This window comes from Erithacus rubecula (genome assembly GCF_903797595.1).
Source record: "Erithacus rubecula genome assembly, chromosome: 21".
NCBI classification, from domain to species: domain Eukaryota; kingdom Metazoa; phylum Chordata; class Aves; order Passeriformes; family Muscicapidae; genus Erithacus; species Erithacus rubecula.
In genome coordinates, this window is record NC_136673.1 from 7,419,181 (window position 1) to 7,440,146 (window position 20,966).

Below are 20,966 nucleotides of genomic sequence, written 5' to 3' on the forward strand. Positions count from 1 at the left end.
GAAATGGGGAAGAAGAAGCTCATGTATCCATGATTTTCTCTGGCCATCCTTACAGCAGAGCACTTTTTGTGTGTGTCTGGGTCATGCTGCTTTGGAAATTGGGCAAAATTCCCACTGGCTTAATTGGGAGCAACATCAGGCCAAGTATGGTTATTTTTACCTGTCACTGCTCCCACTGCACCTCCCTCCTCCATCCCCACAGGTGAGGGTGAGTTCTGCTTCAGCTTTCAAAGGTCTCTGCCAGCTCCGAGCAGGAGCCTCGTCATGAAGTCTCACGTTGTGCAGCAAAGGAAAAGGGGAGAGAGAAAAAGATGGAATTGTGCTTTTTGTCAAAATCCAATTATATAAAACTGTAGGTAAATAACTGCTTATGAAGGGAGCTGGTTGACTGGCTTGGCTTTGCCTCAGGTGGGTGTTTCTGGGGCTGGATTTGTGACAGTGGCTGGAGAGGGAGTGAGTGGGAACACCAGCCTCAGCCCTGCTGGGATGAACTTGGATTTCAGGACTTGGATTTTTTTTTTTTTTTCATTGTGTTTCCATTTATCCAACAGGAAAACTGGTGATTTTCCTTTCTAGCTGCCTCCTTTTTAGCTCCTCAGGGGACAGGAGACCACTTTACTTTTTATTCAGATGGAAGGTGAGGAACCCACCTGCTGGTGGATGACAGCAAAAAGCAAAACCACTGATGCTTTAGCAGTGTCAGGTCAGTGTAATTTCCCTTCTCAGAGTTGGAAGCAGCTCCTCACCAGCCATTCCTTGGGCTTCCCTGCTGCCCTTGCTGTGGTTTTACTCCAAATTTAGGCTCAAGGTGAAACCAGTCTGGTAGGAGCAGCAATTATTGGGGGAGCAGACAATAGTCCCAGTGTTGAATCTCACTGTTTATTTGGCAACTTTAGAGCATCATTTTGGGGTGGGGTGGGTAATGCAGCAGTAAAGGGACAGGCAGCCCCATGTGCTGGAGCAGGAAATTGCAGTGGGGGCCCCAAAGTGTCCCTCACCATGATTAAGCTGCAGGTTTGGCATTTCCAAGAGATCCATCATTATTCAGGCCCCCACTGAGCCTGCCAGCCTTCCTCTGCCTCAGAAATGAATGGTTGAAACTCCAGCTCTGTTGCTGGGATGCAGCTTTGCCAGGCAGGTGGAGGCTGGCTTGGGTACCAAGGATCTGATCCCACCCTGCACCCTTGGGGTGTCTGGGACCTCAGGATGGCTCAGAGCAGCTTCTTCTCCCACTGCTCTTCCTCATGATGGGCATTTGGGGTGTGTGGCTCTTGCACACTGTCCCCCACACCCTCCCAGGTGGGTTCAGACACATCTTTGTCCCCTTTGGCATTATTCCTTCATCCCCTCACAGAGCTGGGATGTGCTAAGGAATGAATATTGGGGTGCTGGTTTGGGAGGGTGGGGTGAGGATGGAGTGCTGGCTGCCAGCCATCCATGATGCAGGAGTAGGCAAGGAAGATGCTTGTTTCCAAGCTGCAAACAAAAGCAGTGATTGCTGCAAGTCATGGAAACACACAGGAATGAGACAGCAGCTCCAGGTACAGCCTGAATCAGTGCTGAGGATTGCCTGTGCCTGCAGCACCCAGAGGACAAGCTGTGAGATGTCTCTGGGCTGTGCTGAGGGTTTGGTTATCAAGTCAGGCTTGTGCCTTAGGCTGAGGGTGAGGAAAGGACGAGGATGTGGATGATGTGGATGATGTGGATGTGGATATGGATAGGGTTGTGGCCATGCTGTCCCTGGCTGGGAATGATACAAATTACCATGAAAACTTTTCTGCCCTTACATGAACTGCAAGGAATGGCTGGTGCTGTCACTGCCTGCAGCTCCCAGCAGTGCCACAGCCAGCTGTTGTTCTTTTTTTATTTTTTCTTTAAATTTTTTTTTACCTTTCATCCTGTTTTGTATCAAACACCTCGAGAATCAGTTGCCTGGTCATGTTGGGACTGGTCATGCTGGTTGGACTCACAGATTTTAGCTTCCCCTTTGAGGGCTTCTTTGACCTTGCCTTGATGCATCCTTGGGACAGGTTTGGGACCATCCTTTCCCAGATCCACCTGGGACACTGGTGGCTTGTGCTGGGATTCTCCTCCTCCTCTCTGTGTGCTTGAACTGCCTCTGCCACAGAGCCCAGCTCTTTCTCTGGCTGCCTGGGGCCAAGGGGAGGAGGAGGAGTCTGAGGTGTTGTTCTGGTGGCTGCTGCTGAGTGCTGGGAGCTGGGGAATAGCCTTGTCAAACCAGAATGTGAAATGACCTGGTTCTTCTCCCCCCTGTCCTGTGTGCTGGGAAAGGAGGGATGAGCAGGGCTGTTCAATGGCTTGTGTTTGTGCTGTCCCCCATGACAGGGACAGAGGGGTTCACATGAGCATCTCAGCAGCCTCAGCGTGCTCTGCAGGGAGGGTTTAGTGACACAGAGAGATTTTTCAGCCAAGCTGCTCCTGCCTTGGGATCCTGACTGCTTTGGATTGGGCTGCTTCTATCCATGTATACCCCACCTGGACCTAGGACCTCGTGGGGTGCAGGTGAGCTGGCTGTGCTCCCAGGGCTGTCTGGAGCATCCCAGGTGTTACAGGGACAGCTGAGCCTGCAGAGTATCTGGTGCCCAGCTTGCTGATGTGATGCAAAACGAGTGGCTCAATGACAGTCATGTGCTGTGTGTCTGCCAAAACGATCACATTTCACCTGAAATCAGCCTTTGCTGATATCTGTGCCTCTGCTGGCATCCACTCTCCCTCCTTTCCATGCTGGAGTGTGTTCCCATCTCCTGTTCTGCTGCAGTGACTGGGTGGGGGCTGCACACCCCTCCTCAGGAGAGTCCCCCCTTGCTCAGCTGCCACCCTGGCTGTGAGTGCTGCTGTTCTTGGGTTGGATAATTATGGTTGTCCCCATGCTCTTGTGATTGGTCTCCTTCCTTCTCTTCTCCTTTGAAAAAAGAAGGTTAATTAAATGTTGGACCCATCCTGTCATTCCCTGAGATGCTGCAGCTCTCCAGCAGCAGGTTTTTCACCCTTGGTGTCTTCTGGGTGCTGGTGAGCTCCTTCCTGCACAGCATCCTCAGCAAAGGAGCCACCTCTGTGGGGTCTGCATGTGCTGGGGAGGAGAGGCTCCCCACCACCCTGCCTTTTTTGGCCATGGCATTTTGTGGCAAAATCCCTGTTTCACCCCCATACAGTCAGTCCTACTAGCACACATCTGCACCCAGCAGCATTTATCTCTGTGGGATTGCTGAGTGCAAGGTGCTGCTTTTGGGGGCTCCCTTCAGTAGTGTGGGGTGCAGGGAGGATGTGCAAAAGTGCCCCTTCCTGTCTTGCTTTCCCTGTGCTGGCAGGGGGATGTGAGGAGGGTGATGTCTTTGTCCTGGCCACTGAACAAAGCAATGGCCCCAGGTTATGTCCACTCACAGCTTGGACATAGCAAAACACGTACTGTGGGTTTATTTTATTTTATTTTTTCTTTTTAAAACTTTTTTCCCCCCCAAGCCCTTCCTCCTTGGCACACAGGTCAACTTCAGCCAAGTTCTCCATCACATGTCCCTTGTTTTTTGTGTGTTATTTTTTCCCCGCTGCTGCCCTTGCCAAGAGAAGGACATTGTAGAGCCGCTGGGGCTGGCAGGGGCTGTAGCACTGCCTGCCAATAGCCTCGGTGCCTGAAAAGACTTAGGAAATGCAAGCTCTAAATTAGCTCCCAAATCATCTTCTTGCCTGTCTCCGGCTGAGAGCCCCTCAGAGGCAGCCCTGGCTCCCGTCTGTCGCGGGCTCTGCAGGGAGCAGCTGGCTCTGCTGTGGGGCTGGAGAGGCTTGGCCTGGAGAGCACAGCACCCCCATGTGTTCCCATATCCCATGGGGATAGCAGGAAGAGCCTCAAGGCAAGCTGGAGCACTCCAGGGACAAATCTCAGGTGTCCCTCCTCCCAGCATTGCCAGGCTGCCCCCCTGCCCAGCTCCCTCCTGGTATAACCATTTGGGAAGTGTGCTGGGGCTCCTGGCGGTGCTGCTGGAGGGCAGGAGGGGAAGCACAGAGTTAATGGACATCTGCTGAAAGCCTCCCAGGGGAGGCAGGAGCCCCATCCTGTGCTTGCCCCAAGGATGCTGCTGAGAGCAGCCAAGGTCAGGGCACTGCTGTCAGCACACACGGCAGGGACATCTGGGGCAGCAGAGTCTGGAGGAGGGGAGCAGGAGGCGTGCTGGCTGTGTGTCTGCTGGGGAATGGGACAACCTGGCCAGCTGTTCCCCTCATTTCTGCCCTTGCCAGGTCAGTGGGTGAAGGCAGCAGCTGCTGTGAGATGGGAGAGGAGCAGCTCTGTGTCCCTGTGCCCTGCCTGGGCACGATACCTGCAGGGCAGAGCTTCTCCCAGGCTTTGGAGAGAGCTGGATCTGGAGCAGCTGAGCCTGGGGAGCAGCTTTGCTCTCACTGCTGCTGTTTTGGCATGGCTGTGTCTCAGAACTCTGTCTTTGCTTCTGTTGTCACCTCTCAAGAGAGAAATGGGAAGGGCTCAGCTTTTCTGCGTCTCCTGGAAATTCAGGCTTCAGCTCTGCAAATGCCCTGAGGTTCTGCATCCCCCCTGGCACTCCAGCTTTCACACTGAATGTAAATTGCTCTTTAAATGTCTCTGTAGGTGGATTTCAGCGCTCAGGTGCTCTGGGCAAAGCACAGGCATCACAACTGATCAGCTCTGCTAACCCCAAACCATCCCAGAAAGGGCTCTGTGCCATGGGGCTCCTCACATCCCAGCTGGATGTGGTGGGTGAGGATGATGATGGATCCCTGGAGGGTTGGGCAAGGCCAGGATGTGTTGCTGTGTGGCTGTGTTGCTGCCAGCATCCTTCCCCAGGCCCTTGGAGGCAGCACATGTGTGGGACAGGGAGCACAGCTCTGCAGAGCTGCCTCGGGCTCTGAAGTCTGTCCCTTCATCCTAACAGCAGGCACCTTGGGAACCAGCAGAGGAAAATTCCACTTCTACAGCAGTGGAACTTGGGTTTTGTATTAGGTTTTGTATTTTTTTTTTTTTTTTAAGGCTCTGTTAGGCTCCTGCTCTCTCCCCCTCCCGGTGCTGCGCAGCCAGCTCTGAAGCAGAAGTGATATTTTCTGCCAATGCAATGATTAGCCTTTCTGCTAATGACCCACGAACAGTGTCCAAAATAAATGAGCCCAACCTGCTCATCTTATTAGCCAAATGATTGCATAGAAAGAGGAAATATCTGCAGAAACAGCTTAGGCAGCTGTAATTTGGAAGCGTGGAGGAGTCACTGCTCAAAGTATGGAGAAGAGCCATATGTCTTTAAAAAGCTGGGAGAGCTCTTGTGTTACTGGGGTGCTTCTACTCATCCCCTGCTCCCCCTTTTGTGAAATAACTGTGCAGGGCTGGAGCTGTGTCTGTCCTCAAATCCTGGGGCTGGAAAGCTGAAACAGGTAGATATTTCTCCTCTTGTCTTCCTTGTCTGGATTTTGTCTTCCCACATTCTGTAGGTGACAGGCAGAGGCTGTGGGATGTTGGTCAGGAGAGCAGCTGATGCAGTAGCCACAGGACTAAGCTGTTCTTCAGGAACTGTTCTTGTGTCCTTCAAGCTTCTCCCAAAGCACTTGGCAAGGTTGTGAAACATCCTTGTTTGGCATGGAGAGGGATGAGGAGCAGAAAACAAGGAGGTGAAGGCAAGGGGGGTTTCTGCAGAGAAAGGAGGAGAAGGAGGTCTTGTGATCCTCCTCACAGATCATGGTGATACTGAAGTAAAACAAGAGTTTGCTTTGGTAGGGATTTCAGGCTCTGTGTAAAGACAAGAGAGAAATGGGGCTGGGTGCAGGAGAAGAGCAGAGCATGAGGATGGGGGAAGATGTGGAGAAACTGGAGGGCTGAGTGTGAAACCCCTCCTGATTTTGGGAGCAGCTCGACCTTCTCTGGGAGGTGTACTCAGCTAGAAAGGTGGGCTGTCTTCCCAGTTGCTGCTTGTGAGTCTCAATTGGTCTCTTGCCTGCAAAAAGGGCTGTCCCTGAGGGAGGTGACAGCAGTGTGGCTGTCCTGGAGAGGGGATCTGGAGCTGAGACCAGCCCTAGAAGGTTGACCCTTGAAGCTTTTTCATATCAGAGGATGTGTACAAGCTCGTGTCTTGTATAATAGCAGAGAAAAACACACTTGATCCTCTTGTCCCCTGGAGGGAGGGCAGCTGGAGACCTGGCTGATGATCCACCAGCCCTAAAAATTGCTGAGGATGTGAGGTCATCTTCTCCCAGCACCCTGTGCAGGCTATGTGCTTCCCTGCCTTTCTCTGTGGCACAGCTGATGTGAGTTCCACATGCCTGTTCCTTGTTCACATCTCAGCTCGTGGGGTCCCCTCAGTCCCCTGGTCCCACCAGGACTCTTCAGCAGCTGACAGGACCAGAGCCCTGCTTGATATTCCATGTCTCTGTTGACATGTGTGCATCTATATTCATGAAATAGAAACTCCATATAGCTGTGTGTATATTTATTTTTTACCGAGCTGGGATCTGAAGGGTGTCATACACAGAAATAAGAACTTTAATTTTCAGTTTAACTACATTCATATTTAGCTACTTCACTGCTCCTTTCTATTTAATGCAGACGAATTCTGGACTTCTTTCTTCCTTTCCTAATTAATGGGGGAATTGCAAATTGTGCATTTTTTTCTCCTAAGAAGTTTTGCGTTTAAATGATTATCTGTGTTTGGAAAACATCCTGACAGTGCAAATATTGAAAACTGGAGCATTGAGTGGATGAGCTGATGACCCTGGCTCTCCTTGCACCTCTCAATGTCTTTCACTGAGTTCAGGAATGCTGCCCTCGGCCCTGGGGCTGAGGAGGAGTGTGGGTGTGGATGGAAGGTTCACCTGCACGCCCCAGGCTGCATGAGGAGTGTATTCGGTAACTTTTCATCGTTCTCCTCTTAAACAAGTTTTTCAGGTTAATGCTGAAGTGGTGTGGCTGTGGAAGATGTGGCTGCAGGGTTTTGTTTCTTTGTTTTTTGTTTTTTCCATTTTTTGATTGTTTGGTTTTGGCTTGTTTGTTTTTTATAAGTGGGGAGTTACTTCTTCAGTGTCCCCACCCTTGCACACCTGGGACACTCAAAAGAGCACTTCCTTCCCAAGGGATTTGCAGGATGAAGATTTGCTTTTCCATAGGATCTGTGAGCAGAAGGGGTTTGGAGTGGTCATTGAATCCACCTCTCTGCCCTCGGGCAGGATCAATAATCCTTTGTCACTGGTGATGGATGTTTCTCTGTCCTGTTCTGCAGGAATTCCTGGTCCCTGTGGGCAGCAGTTCCAGCCTGCCCAGTCTGACACAGATCAGGGTCCAGCAGCCCCACAGTGCTCTGCCTCCAGCCCAGCTTTGTGGCAGCCAAGGGTTTCAGATAACTCCTGCACCATTTGGACAGATCTAAAAAAGCAGGAGGTTTGAAGTGATGGATGGAAACCCTTTTCCTGTAAATGTTTTGCTCTGAGGATTTTGCTGCAATCTCTGGCTCCTGGCAGCATGCTGGCATCCCCCAGGGCTACAGGGGTCGAGGGTGACCAGTTCATGTTTTTCTTTTCAAGCTGCCCTCTGAACACTGGGTTCCACCCGTGCTCTGTGATGGCAGGTCCATTCCTCTCTGTCCAGCAGCTTGTCCCTGCAGGGATGGGCACAGGGAGATTTGGTGCCTGAGGTAGGAACCTGGATTGCTGAGGCTCTGAGTTCTGGGATTTCATTTCCTAAATTTTCATTCTCCTGTTTGGTCTGTACAAGACACATTCAGCCTCTGATTTTAAAACTCACACTCCTATCCAGCTTGTGTGAGGGCACCTGGTCTTAGACCAGTAACTGTGGTGTTCTGTGATTCCCAGCACACTCTACTGCATTTGCCCTTGGATTTATGTATTTATCCTAGTCCCACTCCCATGAAACACAGGTGGGGCTGCTCCCTGAGGGAGCTTTTCCACAGCCCTGGACCAGAAAGGCTGAACCACCAAGTTTCCAGTGCTCTGTCTGCAGCAATAAGTAGAGACTCCATTCTTTTTTGGGCTTCCTTTATTCTGTGGGAAATTACTCTGGAGTGATGAAAGCCTGAAAGAAGGTCAGATGCTGAGCACAACAGCTGAGTCCCTGGGGAGTAAGAGGCTTTTTCTGTGGAGCAAGGTTTAAAAGGTGGAGGAGCTTGTGCAGGACAGTGCTGCTATCTCCACCCCAGAGCTCCCTCCTCTCCTTGCCACCCAGGTGAGCCTCTCTGGGAACACACACGGCTGGATATTCATCTCCCAGTCATTCTTTCCCTCAGGCCAAGATGTTTCTTTTGCAGGAATCTTCTGAAGATGGGAGCATTGAATAAACTGGGCTTAATTTAGATTAGATGTGGACTCAGGCCAGCTGAAGGATAGGCACCACATGGAGGAGATGGAGCTGATGGAAGTTGTTTTCCTGCCTCCTACAAGATAAAAACAAACTGCTGGGGGATGCCTGTGTGTGGTGGGGGGAGTGAGCAAACTACAGCTCAATACTCAACAAACAAGGAGTGGAGAGAAGCTTTGTTTTTAAGCTGCATCAAGGGGAATATAGGTTGGAAATTTCAGAAAGGGTGATAAAGTATTGGAATGGTTTGCCTATGGAGGTGGTGGAGTCACCAGCCCTGGATGTGTTTAAAAAAAGACTGTATGTGACACTCAGTGCCATGGTCTAATTGGGCTGGGTTGGACTGGATGATCTTGGAGGTCTCTTTCAACCCTGTGATTCTGTGTGATTTGTGAGCCCAAAGGTGTGGGCAGAAGGACTTTATTAGCTTCATTTAAAACATTTTCTCTCTGTTCCTGTTTAGCTGTGGGATCTAACTTCATTTTGGTATTACATTTAAATTTTCAAAACAGGCCTGTCAAATTACTGAAAGGAAATTTGATTAGAAAATGGCAGCAGGATTGAGGTCTTTGTTTTTCTCTGTTCACAATTTGGCTCAGCATTTGCTCTTAACCAAAAATATATCGTTGGAAAAGTGGATTTTAGCTACTCAACACTTCCCAGTTGTGAGGAAAAAGACTGGGGAGCAGAGATGGAAAATTCCTACCACCAGCTCCTCAGGTGTTGCCCTTGTCTGGCACCTGGAGAGTCAGGTTGTGCCACCAGGGCTGAGGTGGCATTAATGGTGATGTGGGGACTGGAGGGAGTGAGGGTCCCAGAACAGTGGGATGGTTTTGTGCCTTTCCTTGCTCTCTCCTGCTGGCTGCTATCCCCATGTCTGGGTTCAGCTGCTTGAGCTCCCTGAGGACAGCAGGGGCTGAGCCTTGGAGCAGCTTCAGCAGCCTGGGTTGCTGGAGGATGCTTCACTTGGGGTGCTGGGCTGGTTTGGGGTGAGGTGCAGAGCTCTGTCCTTTAATCTCAGCACTTGCTGTTCCTGCTGTCTGTCCCAGGCTGTGCTGGGTGGGAGCACATTCCAGAGGGAGAAGGATAAGGAAGGCAGATGAAGTAGAGTTAAACACTGGCTATAACAGCCAGGGGAAGGGATAGGGCTGGAGAGCTGGAAACTGCCATCCCAGTGCTCAGGAGAGCTTCCAGGGGCATGAAGGAGCTTTTGGGGTTGGAGGAGCAGCTTCCCTTGCCCAGAGCTCTCCTGGGAGCAGTAAAGGGGTCTCAGACTGGCTCTGAGGTGGCCATCCTGCCCTGGTCCCTTCCTGCTGCCAGGGATGGAGCTGGGATCTGCTGCACAGGTATTCACAGATGCTGCAATTAGGCTGGAGATAGTGTCAAAAACCTGTGGCAGACACCTGACAGCAGCCCTGGTGTGTGCATGGGGAGGGGGTTATTAGCCTGTTATTATCCATTTACCCAGATAGCCCAGCTAATCAGCTTTCAGATGGGGAGAATTAATTGGTTTCGATTGGAGCACCAGGCACCTTTAATTGAAATTAATCCTTTCCCCTTTCCAAACAGGCACTTTCTCAGCTGCTGCTGGCTGGGGAGGGGGGTGCAGCCTTTCCACTATGACCCTTACGGTGTAGTGCAGCTGAGCTGGGTGAGGCAGCTCTGCAATACTCCCCCCATCTGTGAAGGAGCTCTTGCTTTGCCATCCATGAATCCCACTCAGATGCACTCTGGTTTGGAGGACAGGTGTCTGCCAATAAAGGCAGAAGCTTCTCTTTGAAATGGAGAATGTAAAATCCCTCCCTCCAAATTATTATAATTTTGAAATTAAGGGACTCTCACGCAAAGATATGGGAATTAGGAATAGCAGTTCTTTACAAGGAAAATTAAAATAGAAATACAGTATTAAAAAAGAACAATCCCAACCCTGCCAGAGTCAGAATCCAAGCTGACACAGTCAGTCAGTCAGGGTGGTGGCACAGTCCCATTCAATGGTGGCTGCATCCTCCTGCAGGGGCAGATGTGGTTCAGCTGGAGCAGTGCTCCTGGAGAAGGTGCAGTTTCCTCTGAAGGTCCAGGGATGATGTGGAAAGGTCTGGCTTTCCTCTGGAATCCAGTGGAAAAAAGGCTGATTTGGGGTTCAAAATCTCAGTTTTTATCTAGGTAGGAAATGTTTGGCTCCTTCCCTGGCTGGAGCATCTCCCAGTGGGATGATGTAATTTTATCAGTCACACAGTGGGACTCAATGGCCATGAACAGCAGATGATATCTCCTGGAGGGAGGATGGGCTGTGGAAAGATAAAGATGATTGCCCCAGCTGGTTTAAAGATGGCCCATTAGCAGAGGATATCTCCCACAGAGATAAGGGTCACTGCCCCACCCGGCTTCAACAGAGGGTGACAGAATATACATTGCTGGTCACATCCTGTATTGCAGCCCAAGACACACTCCAAACCCTCTGCTCCCTGCTGGGATGGAGAGTGTGAGTCTCAGATTGTCTCAGCCCATGGTAGCATAGCAGGAAGCTTGGCAGGTGGCACTGCCATGCTGCCACCTCTGCTTTCCTCCTGTTGGCTTTGATGTCCTGCACCCACACAGGAAAAAAAAAAAAAACAAAATAAAAAAAGGACTTGAATTTCAGGAGGTTGGGAATGGGGCCTGTCCTCAGGATATGCAGAGCTCTGAAGAGCTGGGGGTTCAAAAGGCCCTTTGGGAGGTGCAAATTCATCTTTTCCCTTCCCAGCCCAGTGGCAGGGTGCCCTGTCTCCCCTTCCCCCAGGAAAGAGTTTGCACCCTTCAAATAACAAAAAAAACCCAACAAAATCTGGTGCATTCCCATAGTTTTATATTCCAAACTGACACAACAAGAGGTCTGGGTGAAAACGGAGCAGTTCCATTAAGATGTGCTGCAGAACAAAAATGTTTCTGTGGATTTGTGTGTGAGCAATGAGTGTGGGAGCTGTACTGAAGGAAAACCCATCCCCACGAGTTTGTTTCTCCACTGAGCTGAGCCCCGAGGTGGTTTGGAGGCATCACATGCAGAGCTGGGTGAGGGAGCTCTCAATTCTTGTCAGGGAGATGAAAAAGCCCTGGGAGATGAAAAAGCCCTGAAACACAGGATAAATTTTATCTGTGTGCAAGGTTCCAGTGACATTAATGGGAGTTAAGTGTGTGGTTAAGTGCTGTATTTAACTGGGCTCTTAAAAGCCTGCTGGGAATAGCTGTGGTGTTTTGGGAGAGGAGGATTCTGGTGTTCCTGAGGTCTTGGATCTTTTCTTTAAATCAAAGTCTTGGATCTCCCTGCTCTGTGCTACATGGGGGCCAGCACCATTTTCAAATTTCTTCTCAAATCATAAATGAATATTGATAAAAATTAAGATTTGGTTTGTTTTTTTCCCTTTGGTGTGTGATGCCCAAGGTACCAGTGGAGGCTTTTCTCAGGATATGGAGGCTGTGGTGTGTAATTCCTGTAGTGTGACTTAGGATGCCAGAATTCCAAGGTACCCTTAGATGCCAAATTCCATGTGGGCACATGCACAGAGGATTTATCCCTGATATTCTGATATTGTGTTTGAATACCCTTCCTTTCCTTCTGGAAAGCTGTGGTTTGTGTTCATTCAGCTGTTGATACTCATTATGCTGTAATTTTTGCACTTTAAATATGGTAAGGCAGAGTTTGTTTTTTGTGGGTTGGTTTTGTTTTTCATTTTTACACAATAGGCTGGATTGTTCCCAAAAAACCAAAAACTAAAAAAAACCCATAGCCAAACTCTTTTCCTTCATGTCTGAAGTACAATAGCACCTTTCCATCATCTCCTTGCTCCAAAAATTGTTTGAGAAGTCCGTAGATAAATGCTAAACCTCTTTTTTCTCCCTTCAACACTGCAGATAGAGCAGCAGCACAACCAGTGCAGCGGAGACCTGGTCTGTCAACGGGTTGGAGGAATTTGGCTCTCTAAGAACTCCCCATACTTGTGGTGAATTTTTGTGGTGAATTTTTGCACCTCTGCCACATTTTCTGGCCAAGTGGCCAGGGTCTGGCAGCCCCAAAAGCAGGCTGGCTAATTGAGCAGAACGGGTGTTGTACTGTGTGCCTCTCTGGGGCTCGGGAGCTGGAGGCACGGTGTGAATCCTGCTCGTGTTCCCTCACCCGGAGATGTGCATCTCTTATTAGATTAATCTTTCTTCTAATATATGCAGAATATACAGTGGGAACAGCATTAATTCGCACTAATGGTTGTGAGATCCATTGAGAATTAACTGCATTTTTTGCAAATTAGTGAGGAAGCGGATAAACACAATTATTAAAAAAACAAGCAAAGGTACTTTTGTAACAGCAGTACGTGTTTGTCATTTATCTGACAAGTGTTCTTTACTTTTAATTATATTTCATTACTTGCTAGCAAATGCTGTGCTGGCGGATATTGTAACAATCCTAATTTGAGACCTTGCTTGAGCATTTAACTTTGTTGGGAAAGGGTTGGGTAGGTCAGGGATGCTGCAGTGGTTGTGACTTTGGGAAGTCCCCTGGCAAGTGCATTCCATCCCTGGAGCTGTTACTGGTGAATCTGGTTAAACCAGGCTTAAACTGAACCTTGGAGGACTTCATTGCTTTTCCCTCTCAGCTGGGAAGGTATTAGGGCTGCACACAGTCGGTTTAGGTGGATTCCCCTTTGCCCTTTCCTTGGCAGAAAGTGCCTTTACTGAGATGTGACTGTGACATGGGGCTGCTCCTCAGCTCCCCTGGACAATCAGGGTTTGGACTCTGTGCTGAGGATGGTGCAGGGACATTGTGTCAGGAGTGGCACTGAGAGATTTTCCTGTAGCCTTTTAGGTGCTTTTTGTGTTGCTACAGCCCTGGGCACTCTCAGCCTGCAGCATGTGGTTGTTCTGACTGGTGGAACCTCACCTGCACTGCTTACTGGGGATGAGGCAGCCTCTTTTATTTAAAATCCAGGTTGTTTTTCCTTAATTCAAATGAATTTCCCCTCCTGTTTGGGAAATGGGTGACACACAGTTCAGGCATGGTGTGGAAATGGAGTGGGATGAGATTTGCAGGGGTCTCTTGTTGGCTTGGCGTGGAGCAGGGATAACTCTGTAACTCAGACTCCTCAGGGGGAAGGAAAAGCTTTTGTTTTAGTCTCAGCTTTGTGCTCCCAGGCTGCCCACATTAGGAAAGCATGAGCACAAGCACAGGAGACCTTATGAATTTTAAAATCTTCCCTCTCTGAGGGCAGGCTCTGGGTTAGCAGGTCAGCCCATTTAGGTGAACCGTTTAGCACACATTAAAATCACAATTTATGCAATCTGCGCCCCAGCTTTAAAAAGAGCCAGCAATCAGGTGCTTAATAAAATCACCTCCAGCCCTCCTCTTTCAGCTCGCTGCAAATAAATGCCTTTTTTTTACATAATAAAAATGGATTAGGAGTCATTTTGAATTGTTATCCTAGCGAGATGTGCAGTTCGGGGCACGCAGGCATGTTGGCTGTGATTGAGGGTTGTGTGTTTTGGTGCTTGCACACAGCCGGTGCCTGGGAGACCTTTCAAATAAACATTTACTGGAACATCACATTGCATGTCTGAGCAGCACAGAAAGGCTGATTGGCAGGTTCACTCCTTCTTTTGTTTCCCTTCTTGGATGGAATAGCAAAACAAAACTGAGCGTGGCTTAAAAAAAAAAAAAAAAAAAAAAAAAAAAGAAAATGTGACTTGTGTTACTTGTTCTTTGTTATTTATTTTTTTTTTTTTAACATGGAAAAGTCAGAGATTTTAAAGTTATGGTTCCCACAGCAATTGTAACTCTCATTGCTTGTGTGTGTGTTGTACTTTGCAGGAGTGTATATACAATAAAATTTATGCCCTGTGTGTGGATGTACAGCGTGGTAGGAGGATCTGCACGGTCTGGATGGAGCCATCCTGTGGGAACCTTCCTCTCAAACCCCTGGGCCACATCCTGTGCTCCTTGCACTCATTCAGAGGTGCTGTCACCTCTGACAGGGTCAGCTGTGATAACAACACCCCCAAAAGACAGTGCCCCAGTCACACCTGCAGCTCAGTGAGGTGGTGAGCTTAGAAGAAGGGAAAAAAGAGATGTAATACAGTTCTCTTTGGGCTGCAGTTCAAGGAGCTGTCCCTGCTCAGCAAAGCACTGAGGCGTGTGCTGCAGGCTCATGGGCTGTAATTGGAATTAAACACATTTTTAAAGTTGAGTGTGTGGTTAGGCACCTTGGTGAAGCTGCGCTTGAATGGGGATTTGAAATGTACAGGGAGAAAATGTATTTTTAGGAGATTTGCCCTGTGTATCATCATTGTCTCCTATAGAGAGAGGTGGGCCTGGGTGGTCTGGAGATCAGGACTGGATCCAGATCTCTTTGGAACACATATATTTATATATTTTAATCCTGTTGTTTCTCTTCCTCTCTAGCCTTCATGCTGGCTTGCTGTCTGTCCTTGGTCCCACTCCCATGCTCTGCCTCAGTTTCCCTGCCTGGTGCTCACTCATGGGCTCATCACTGGCCCCCAGAGTGGGGCTTTGGGCTGTGGTTTGTGGATGGGGTGGGCTCTGCCTGACCTGTCTTTGATCCAAGGTCTGGTGCTGCTTTGTGTGTCTGGGTTGCATGGGAGGGGATGAAGTGCCCCAGATGAGAGATAAGATGCTGTGGTGCTGAATTGTGGGAAAGCCAAAACTGGGGGGAATGGAATTCAAGAAAGGACCATGGGATCATCTGCTGTGTCCTCAGAGCTGCACAGGGTGCAAGAATGCCTTGAAGCCCCTATTGCTCATTTGATATAAAGTATAACTTTTCAAAAAGCATCCAGGCTTGATTTGAAGAAAAAAAAAAAAAAAAAAAATGACAGTGATGGATAATCCACTGCACTCCTTGGTAAATTGTCCTAGTGTTTAATTACCTTTACAGCCAAAAAGGAAAGAAAGGAAAAGTACACAGTGTGAGGAGCCCTGAGGGTTGTGTGGTTATTGCTGATACCTGATTGCTCACCTCAGTTCACCTGCTGGGATGATGCAGGGGGTGTGATGCTCCAGCACTGGGGGCTGTTCAGCCCAGGAAGTGACAGGACATCCTTGAGCTGTCCTTGGAGCAGTGTCTGGGGCTGTGAGAGCCCTGCTGCCTCCAATAGCAGCTCAGTAGCCATGGGGCTGGTTGCCAGCAAAATGATGGACAATAAAGGGCCTCAAGTTAGGAAAGAAAGAGGGATATTCTTGCCTCAGGACAAAAACTTTCATTTGTGTTGGGAGGAGGGGGCCCTGGTCAGCACAGATTTGAGTTCTGTGCTGTTTAGCACTGGGATTGCTTTGACCTATACAGGGGATGCTGTGGTGTAAGAGGCCTGCCCAGCCCAAACTATCCCCTCCAGCCTGGGATATTCTTCTGAGATTTCAGCCCTTTTGGTGTGGTGGCTGGAAGACTGTCAGGGCTTGGTTTCTGAGCAGCTGGGCTCTGACAGTGTGACTGCAAGGCTGCAGGGATGGAGGATTCCTGCAAGGCATCATACCACATCCCACCACTCTGAAGAGCAGAGTTGGAAAGGTCAGAGACTGTTGCAAGAAAGTTTGTCTGAACTCTGAAGATCAGTGGGACCCCCTTGTCTCTCACTGGCTTTGCAGGGCAGGGTGGGGGTTATGTTCAAAGCTGTGATGTGTCCTCTTGCTGTTCAGAAATTGTTTAGCATCTACAGAGTGATGGTCCTGCAATCCAACAGCTTGGCAGCCTTCATAATTCATGTGAGGGTCCCATCTCTTGGGCTGCAGGTGGCCTCTCCCACTGATTTTCCTTCTGAGCTTCAAACAAGTCCGAGCCTTGAGGCTCTCCAGCTTCAGCTGAGCTTCACTCTGGTGCCACAAGCCCTGCAGTTCCTTCCATGTGTGGGTTGTTCCCACCATCCCTCTTCTCCCCCATCTCCCTTATCCCATTCCTTCTCCTCTCCTGTGGCTCTTGGCAATGCTCTGGTGCTGGTGGCTGTTGCTTGGCCAGCCCAGGGCAGCAGGAGTGTGGCAGGAAGGACATTACGTGGGAGAATATGCATGTTCACAGCTCAGAGGATTAAAGGCCCGTGTTCTTATCACTGCAGAACAGAGTATTATAAATCCAGCCTTAGAATACCAAATCCCCGTGCGGCTCGGCCATTGTTTGGGAATATTAAAAAGCTCAGAGACAGAAATAATCAGTTTCCGAATGACACGTTGTCAAATAAAACATTTCTCATATTATCCCTTCTTTCCCCTTTCTCTCTCCTGCTCCCTCAGTTGGATAATTTAACACGAAAAATAGATTAAAATGAGGCTGGCTTGAACGCCTCCTAAGTTTGACTCTATTTTTTTTCCCCTTTTCCCAGGAAGCTCTCCCGGCGTGTGTGGTGTGGTTAAACAAGCAGCTGCTGGCACGGGGTCAGGGACGAGAGGAGCACGCTGGAATTGAGCTGCCTGTGATGAGCCCATGGTGCTGGCACAGGCACCCCCAGCCTTTTCCAGGCAGAGAGGGGCTGTTGTCCCAGTGACTGGCAGAGCAGAGATCTCTGGCTCATCCCCAAGGGATGTGTGAGCTGTAGCTGGGCTGGGAGCCTTTGGCTTCCTTGAGCCAGCCCTGTCGTTCTGGAGTCAGAGGGGCAATGGTACACTAGTAACTTCTGTGCCTTTATGCATTCTTGTAGGTTCTCCCAAGCACAGAGATCTTTATTTAATATGCCAACAGGTTTATTTTCTCCAGAACATTTCCCAGGGGCAGATATAAGGTATTTCTCAGGGGCAGATATGACCCAGCCAGGAAGATTCATACTCCCAGACCTGCCATGGGTGCTTGAACCCCTTCCTTGGGTCCAGCAGGCACAGCTGTTCCTCCTGCAAGGCTTTTTCTGAGCATCTGGGATGTCTCTGGTTTTGCTTTTCCATGGAGAGTGAGTGCCTGTGTGCCCACGGGTGCAGAGTGCTGTGCCCTGCAGCCCCTTTCCAATGGCAGAGTGCACGAAGATGTGAGTGTTATCCAGCTGGGCAGCTCAGGGATTTCCTAGTGAAAGCCTTGGAGAAGATTTCTCCCAGCAATCACATTCATAGTGTTGTTCTGAAGCTCTTCTGGACCATGAGAACCCTCTCTTTACTGTAAGGATGTTGGCACATGAGCCAGATCAGGTTTTGCAGTGGGGTTTGAACTTTGTGGCCCTGCTGTGTCCTTGTCACCTGGGCTGGCCCTTCTGGTGTGCCATGGTTTCTCTTCTGCAAACTGGATTTCTGAGGCATGCCAGTGGGTGTGGGTAGCTCAGGCCAGGGAGCTCCTGTGATCTCTGAGGTCTCCATGTATCAAGCACTGTGTAAATCCAAGGAAACTCACATCTGCTCTCCCAGGCTGAGGTGTCCATGCTGGTTCTTGTTTCTGAGCTTGGAAGGCCATGATGGGTCTTTCTGCCTGTCTTAGGTTGCAATACAGGATGTAAACAGAAATGTGTATTCTATCACCATCTCTTGAAGCCAGGTAGGGTAGTGATTTCTTTATCTCCTGGCACATACTATCTGCTAATGGGCCATCTTTAAACCAGCTGGAACAATCATCTTTATCTTCCCACAGACCATCCTCCCTCCAGGAGATATCTCCTGTTCATGGCCATTGAGTCCCAGGGCATGACTGATAAAATTCCATCATCCCACTGGGAGATGCTCCAGCCAGGGCAGGAGCCAAACATTTCCTACCCAGATAAAAACTGGGATTTTGGACACCAAAGTACCTTCTTTCCACTGGATTCCAGAGGAAAGCCAGACCTTTCCACATCATCCCTGGACCTTCAGAGGATACTGCACCTTCTCCAGGAGCACTGCTCCAGCTGAACCACATCTGCCCCTACAGGAGGATGCAGCCACCATGGAATGGAACTGCTGCCAACACCCTGACTAAAGGGGTGTCAGGCTGGATTCTGATTCTGTCAGTGTTTTAAGATTGTTCTTTGTAATACTACATTTCTATTTTAATTTTCTAGTAAAGAACTGTTTTTCCTAATACCTTTATCTTTGCCTGAGAGTCCCTTAATTTCAAAATTATGATATGGAGAAAGAGAGTTTACATTCTCCATTTCAAAGAGAAGCTCCTGTCTTTATTGGCAGACACCTGTCCTCCAAACCAGGACACTGCCTGTGGGCCTTGAAGTGCCCTGGTACTGCAGGGCATAGACCAAGCCCTGCCCCTCTGCCATGCCTGAGCATCTCCTGGGCAGTGAAACACTTTTCCTGATGGTGCACATCACACAAACCGGGGTGCTCAAGCTGAGCAGTGTGCTGAACCCCTGAGTCCTGCATCTGTCAGGAACATTTTGAGGGAGAGGAGGGGATCCTGGTGTGGGAGATGCTGGGCTGTGGCAGATTGTGGTGCAGGAACCTCTCTCCTCCACCCCAGCTAACCCAGGTCTCTCCTAAGGTAATTCATCCCATGCCACCTCCTTACAGCTGCTGCTGTTTAGGAGTCAGAGCCGTGCTCGGGGTGCAGCCTGGTGCTCTCTAAGGAATGCAGAGGGAATATTTTCACGCCTCTGCTTTGCTGTAGAGCTCAGTGCAGCTCTGGGCTGAGCCATCCCAGGTGCCCAAGGAATGCCTGCCCTGCCTTGCCTGTTCCTGTCATGCTGCAAAGCCCTGGTCGCTCGTGCTGCTCCTGATTTACATGCCCTGCCTTGCTTGTCTGCCACGGGATAAAATTGCTCTGATGCTGCAGAGATTAAGAGGCTGGGAGCTGGAACAGGCACAGCTCTTGTGTGTGTAGGGATAGATTTAACTTCCAGAGCAGCCAGAAGCAGGGCTGACTCCCTTTGGTACTTCCTAGCCAGGCTCCCTTGAGAGGATGTGCTACTTCCATGTACATATAGATATGTGGAAGTTGGTTTGGGGTTTTTTTGTTTTTTTTGGTTTTTTTAAGATTTTTATTCCTAATGTTAATATTGTTGAGAGCTGCATTGAATAAAATATGGAGGAGGGGAAAACAAGAGCTTAGTGGAGAAGGTCTGGGTCTGGAATATGTTGTGCTATGCCCCAGCTCTGCAGTTGATCTTGAAACCACAGGGAAATCAGACCAGAAATGTTGGAGCTGGGGTAACCATGCCATGGGAGCATTGCCTGTGAGGGGCCATTTGTTGCACCATATTTCTTGGGGAATGTGTGTCTCTGCTAAGACTTCAGTGCTCCTGGGTGATGGTTGAGTTGTTTTAATGAGGGTTTTTTCTCTTAAGTGGTGGGGTGTGATTGTTCTCATTCCCCTTCTCCCCATGTATAGGGTGCCTGGGGATCCCAGGGAGTGAGGTGGAAAGAGCAAAGTCCCTGGGGGAATGGTCAGAGTTGAGCTGGGGGTGTCACTGTGCTATTCCCAGCTGAAGGCCATCACTGGCATCCTCATCTACCTGTCCATGACCTCACACCTGAAGTGCCTGTTCCATTAATCCACCTGTGTGTGCTTCAGGGGGTGTTGATGGAAGATGAAGATGGAAGTTGATGGGAGAAACTCTAGGGGTTTACTCAGAGGGTGGTGAAGCACTGGAACAGATTATCCAGTTGTGGAAGTTTTGGATGCAGTGTTTGAGTTTGGATGGGGTGTGAAACAACCTTGCTTGAGTGGAAGGTGTCCATGCCCATGGCAGGGGGTGGGCTGAGATGGGTTTTAGGGTCTCAAACACCCACCATTCTGTGATGCTAAGGACCCTGCCCCCTGACAGTGCCTTTGCTCTCCCGCAGGGCGGGCTGATCGCGCTGCTGCTGCTGCTGCTGGTGTTCATGGTGGCCCTGTACGCCCAGCGCCGCTGGCACAAGCGCCGCCGCATCCCGCAGAAGAGCGCCAGCACCGAGGCCACCCACGAGATCCACTACATCCCCTCGGTGCTGCTGGGGCCCCAGGCCCGCGAGAGCTTCCGCAGCTCGCGCCTGCAGGCGCACAACTCGGTCATCGGGGTGCCCATCCGCGAGACCCCCATCCTGGACGACTACGAGGACGAGGAGGAGGAGGAGACCCCGCGGCGGGCAGAGCCCAGCGCCAGGGAGGACGAGTTTGGCAGCCAGGTGACCAGGACGCTGGAGAGCCTGGGCCAGGAGAAGCCCGACTACGAGAAGAAAGGTTTGTGGCTCTTGTCTGTCTGCTCCTGCTGGGCTGGGGAGCAGCAGTCCCCAGGGTATTGCGGCTAATGCACACTTGATTGCTCGCGTTTCTAAAGTCTGTCTCCCAGAAGCTGCTACACCCACCTCTGCTTATTGAAATGTTATTATGAGCCATTTAATATTGTTCACCTGCAATGCACAGGAAAGTGCATTTGAATAAACAAAAGCAAAGCACGTTAGTGCTGTGAGTGACTCCAGCAGGAGCAAGGAAGGCGTGTGCTGGCTTGCTCTGTGCAGGGAAGGGATCTTGGGGTACTGCTGAACCATCTTGTCTTTCTTGTGTCGGCTTCCCAGACAGTGGCAAGGATGGGGATAGGGACCCTATCTGGCTCCACAGGTGATTCACAATGTCTGGAAAGCAGCTCCATGCCTGTGTGATGGTCATAAGAGGTGGCTGAGGTTGTTTTTTCCTTCCACCCTTAAAATGCTCTTCAGTCTTTCCCCTTTTAAAAAAAGGCTGTGGTGATGGTGATGGGTATTGTTGCTCAAACAGATTTG

At 49.8% G+C, this 20,966-nt stretch overlaps 1 protein-coding gene across 1 annotated transcript in view; it reads left to right on the forward strand.

The window, feature by feature from the left end:
* Positions 1-20,966, forward strand: part of ASTN2 (astrotactin 2) — a 316,378-nt gene that overhangs the window by 60,940 nt on the left and 234,472 nt on the right. Inside the window, exon 3 of the mRNA XM_079324231.1 lies at positions 20,052-20,427. Within this exon, the coding sequence (XP_079180357.1) occupies positions 20,052-20,427 (376 nt within the window). The remainder of the gene's footprint in view (positions 1-20,051; positions 20,428-20,966) is intronic.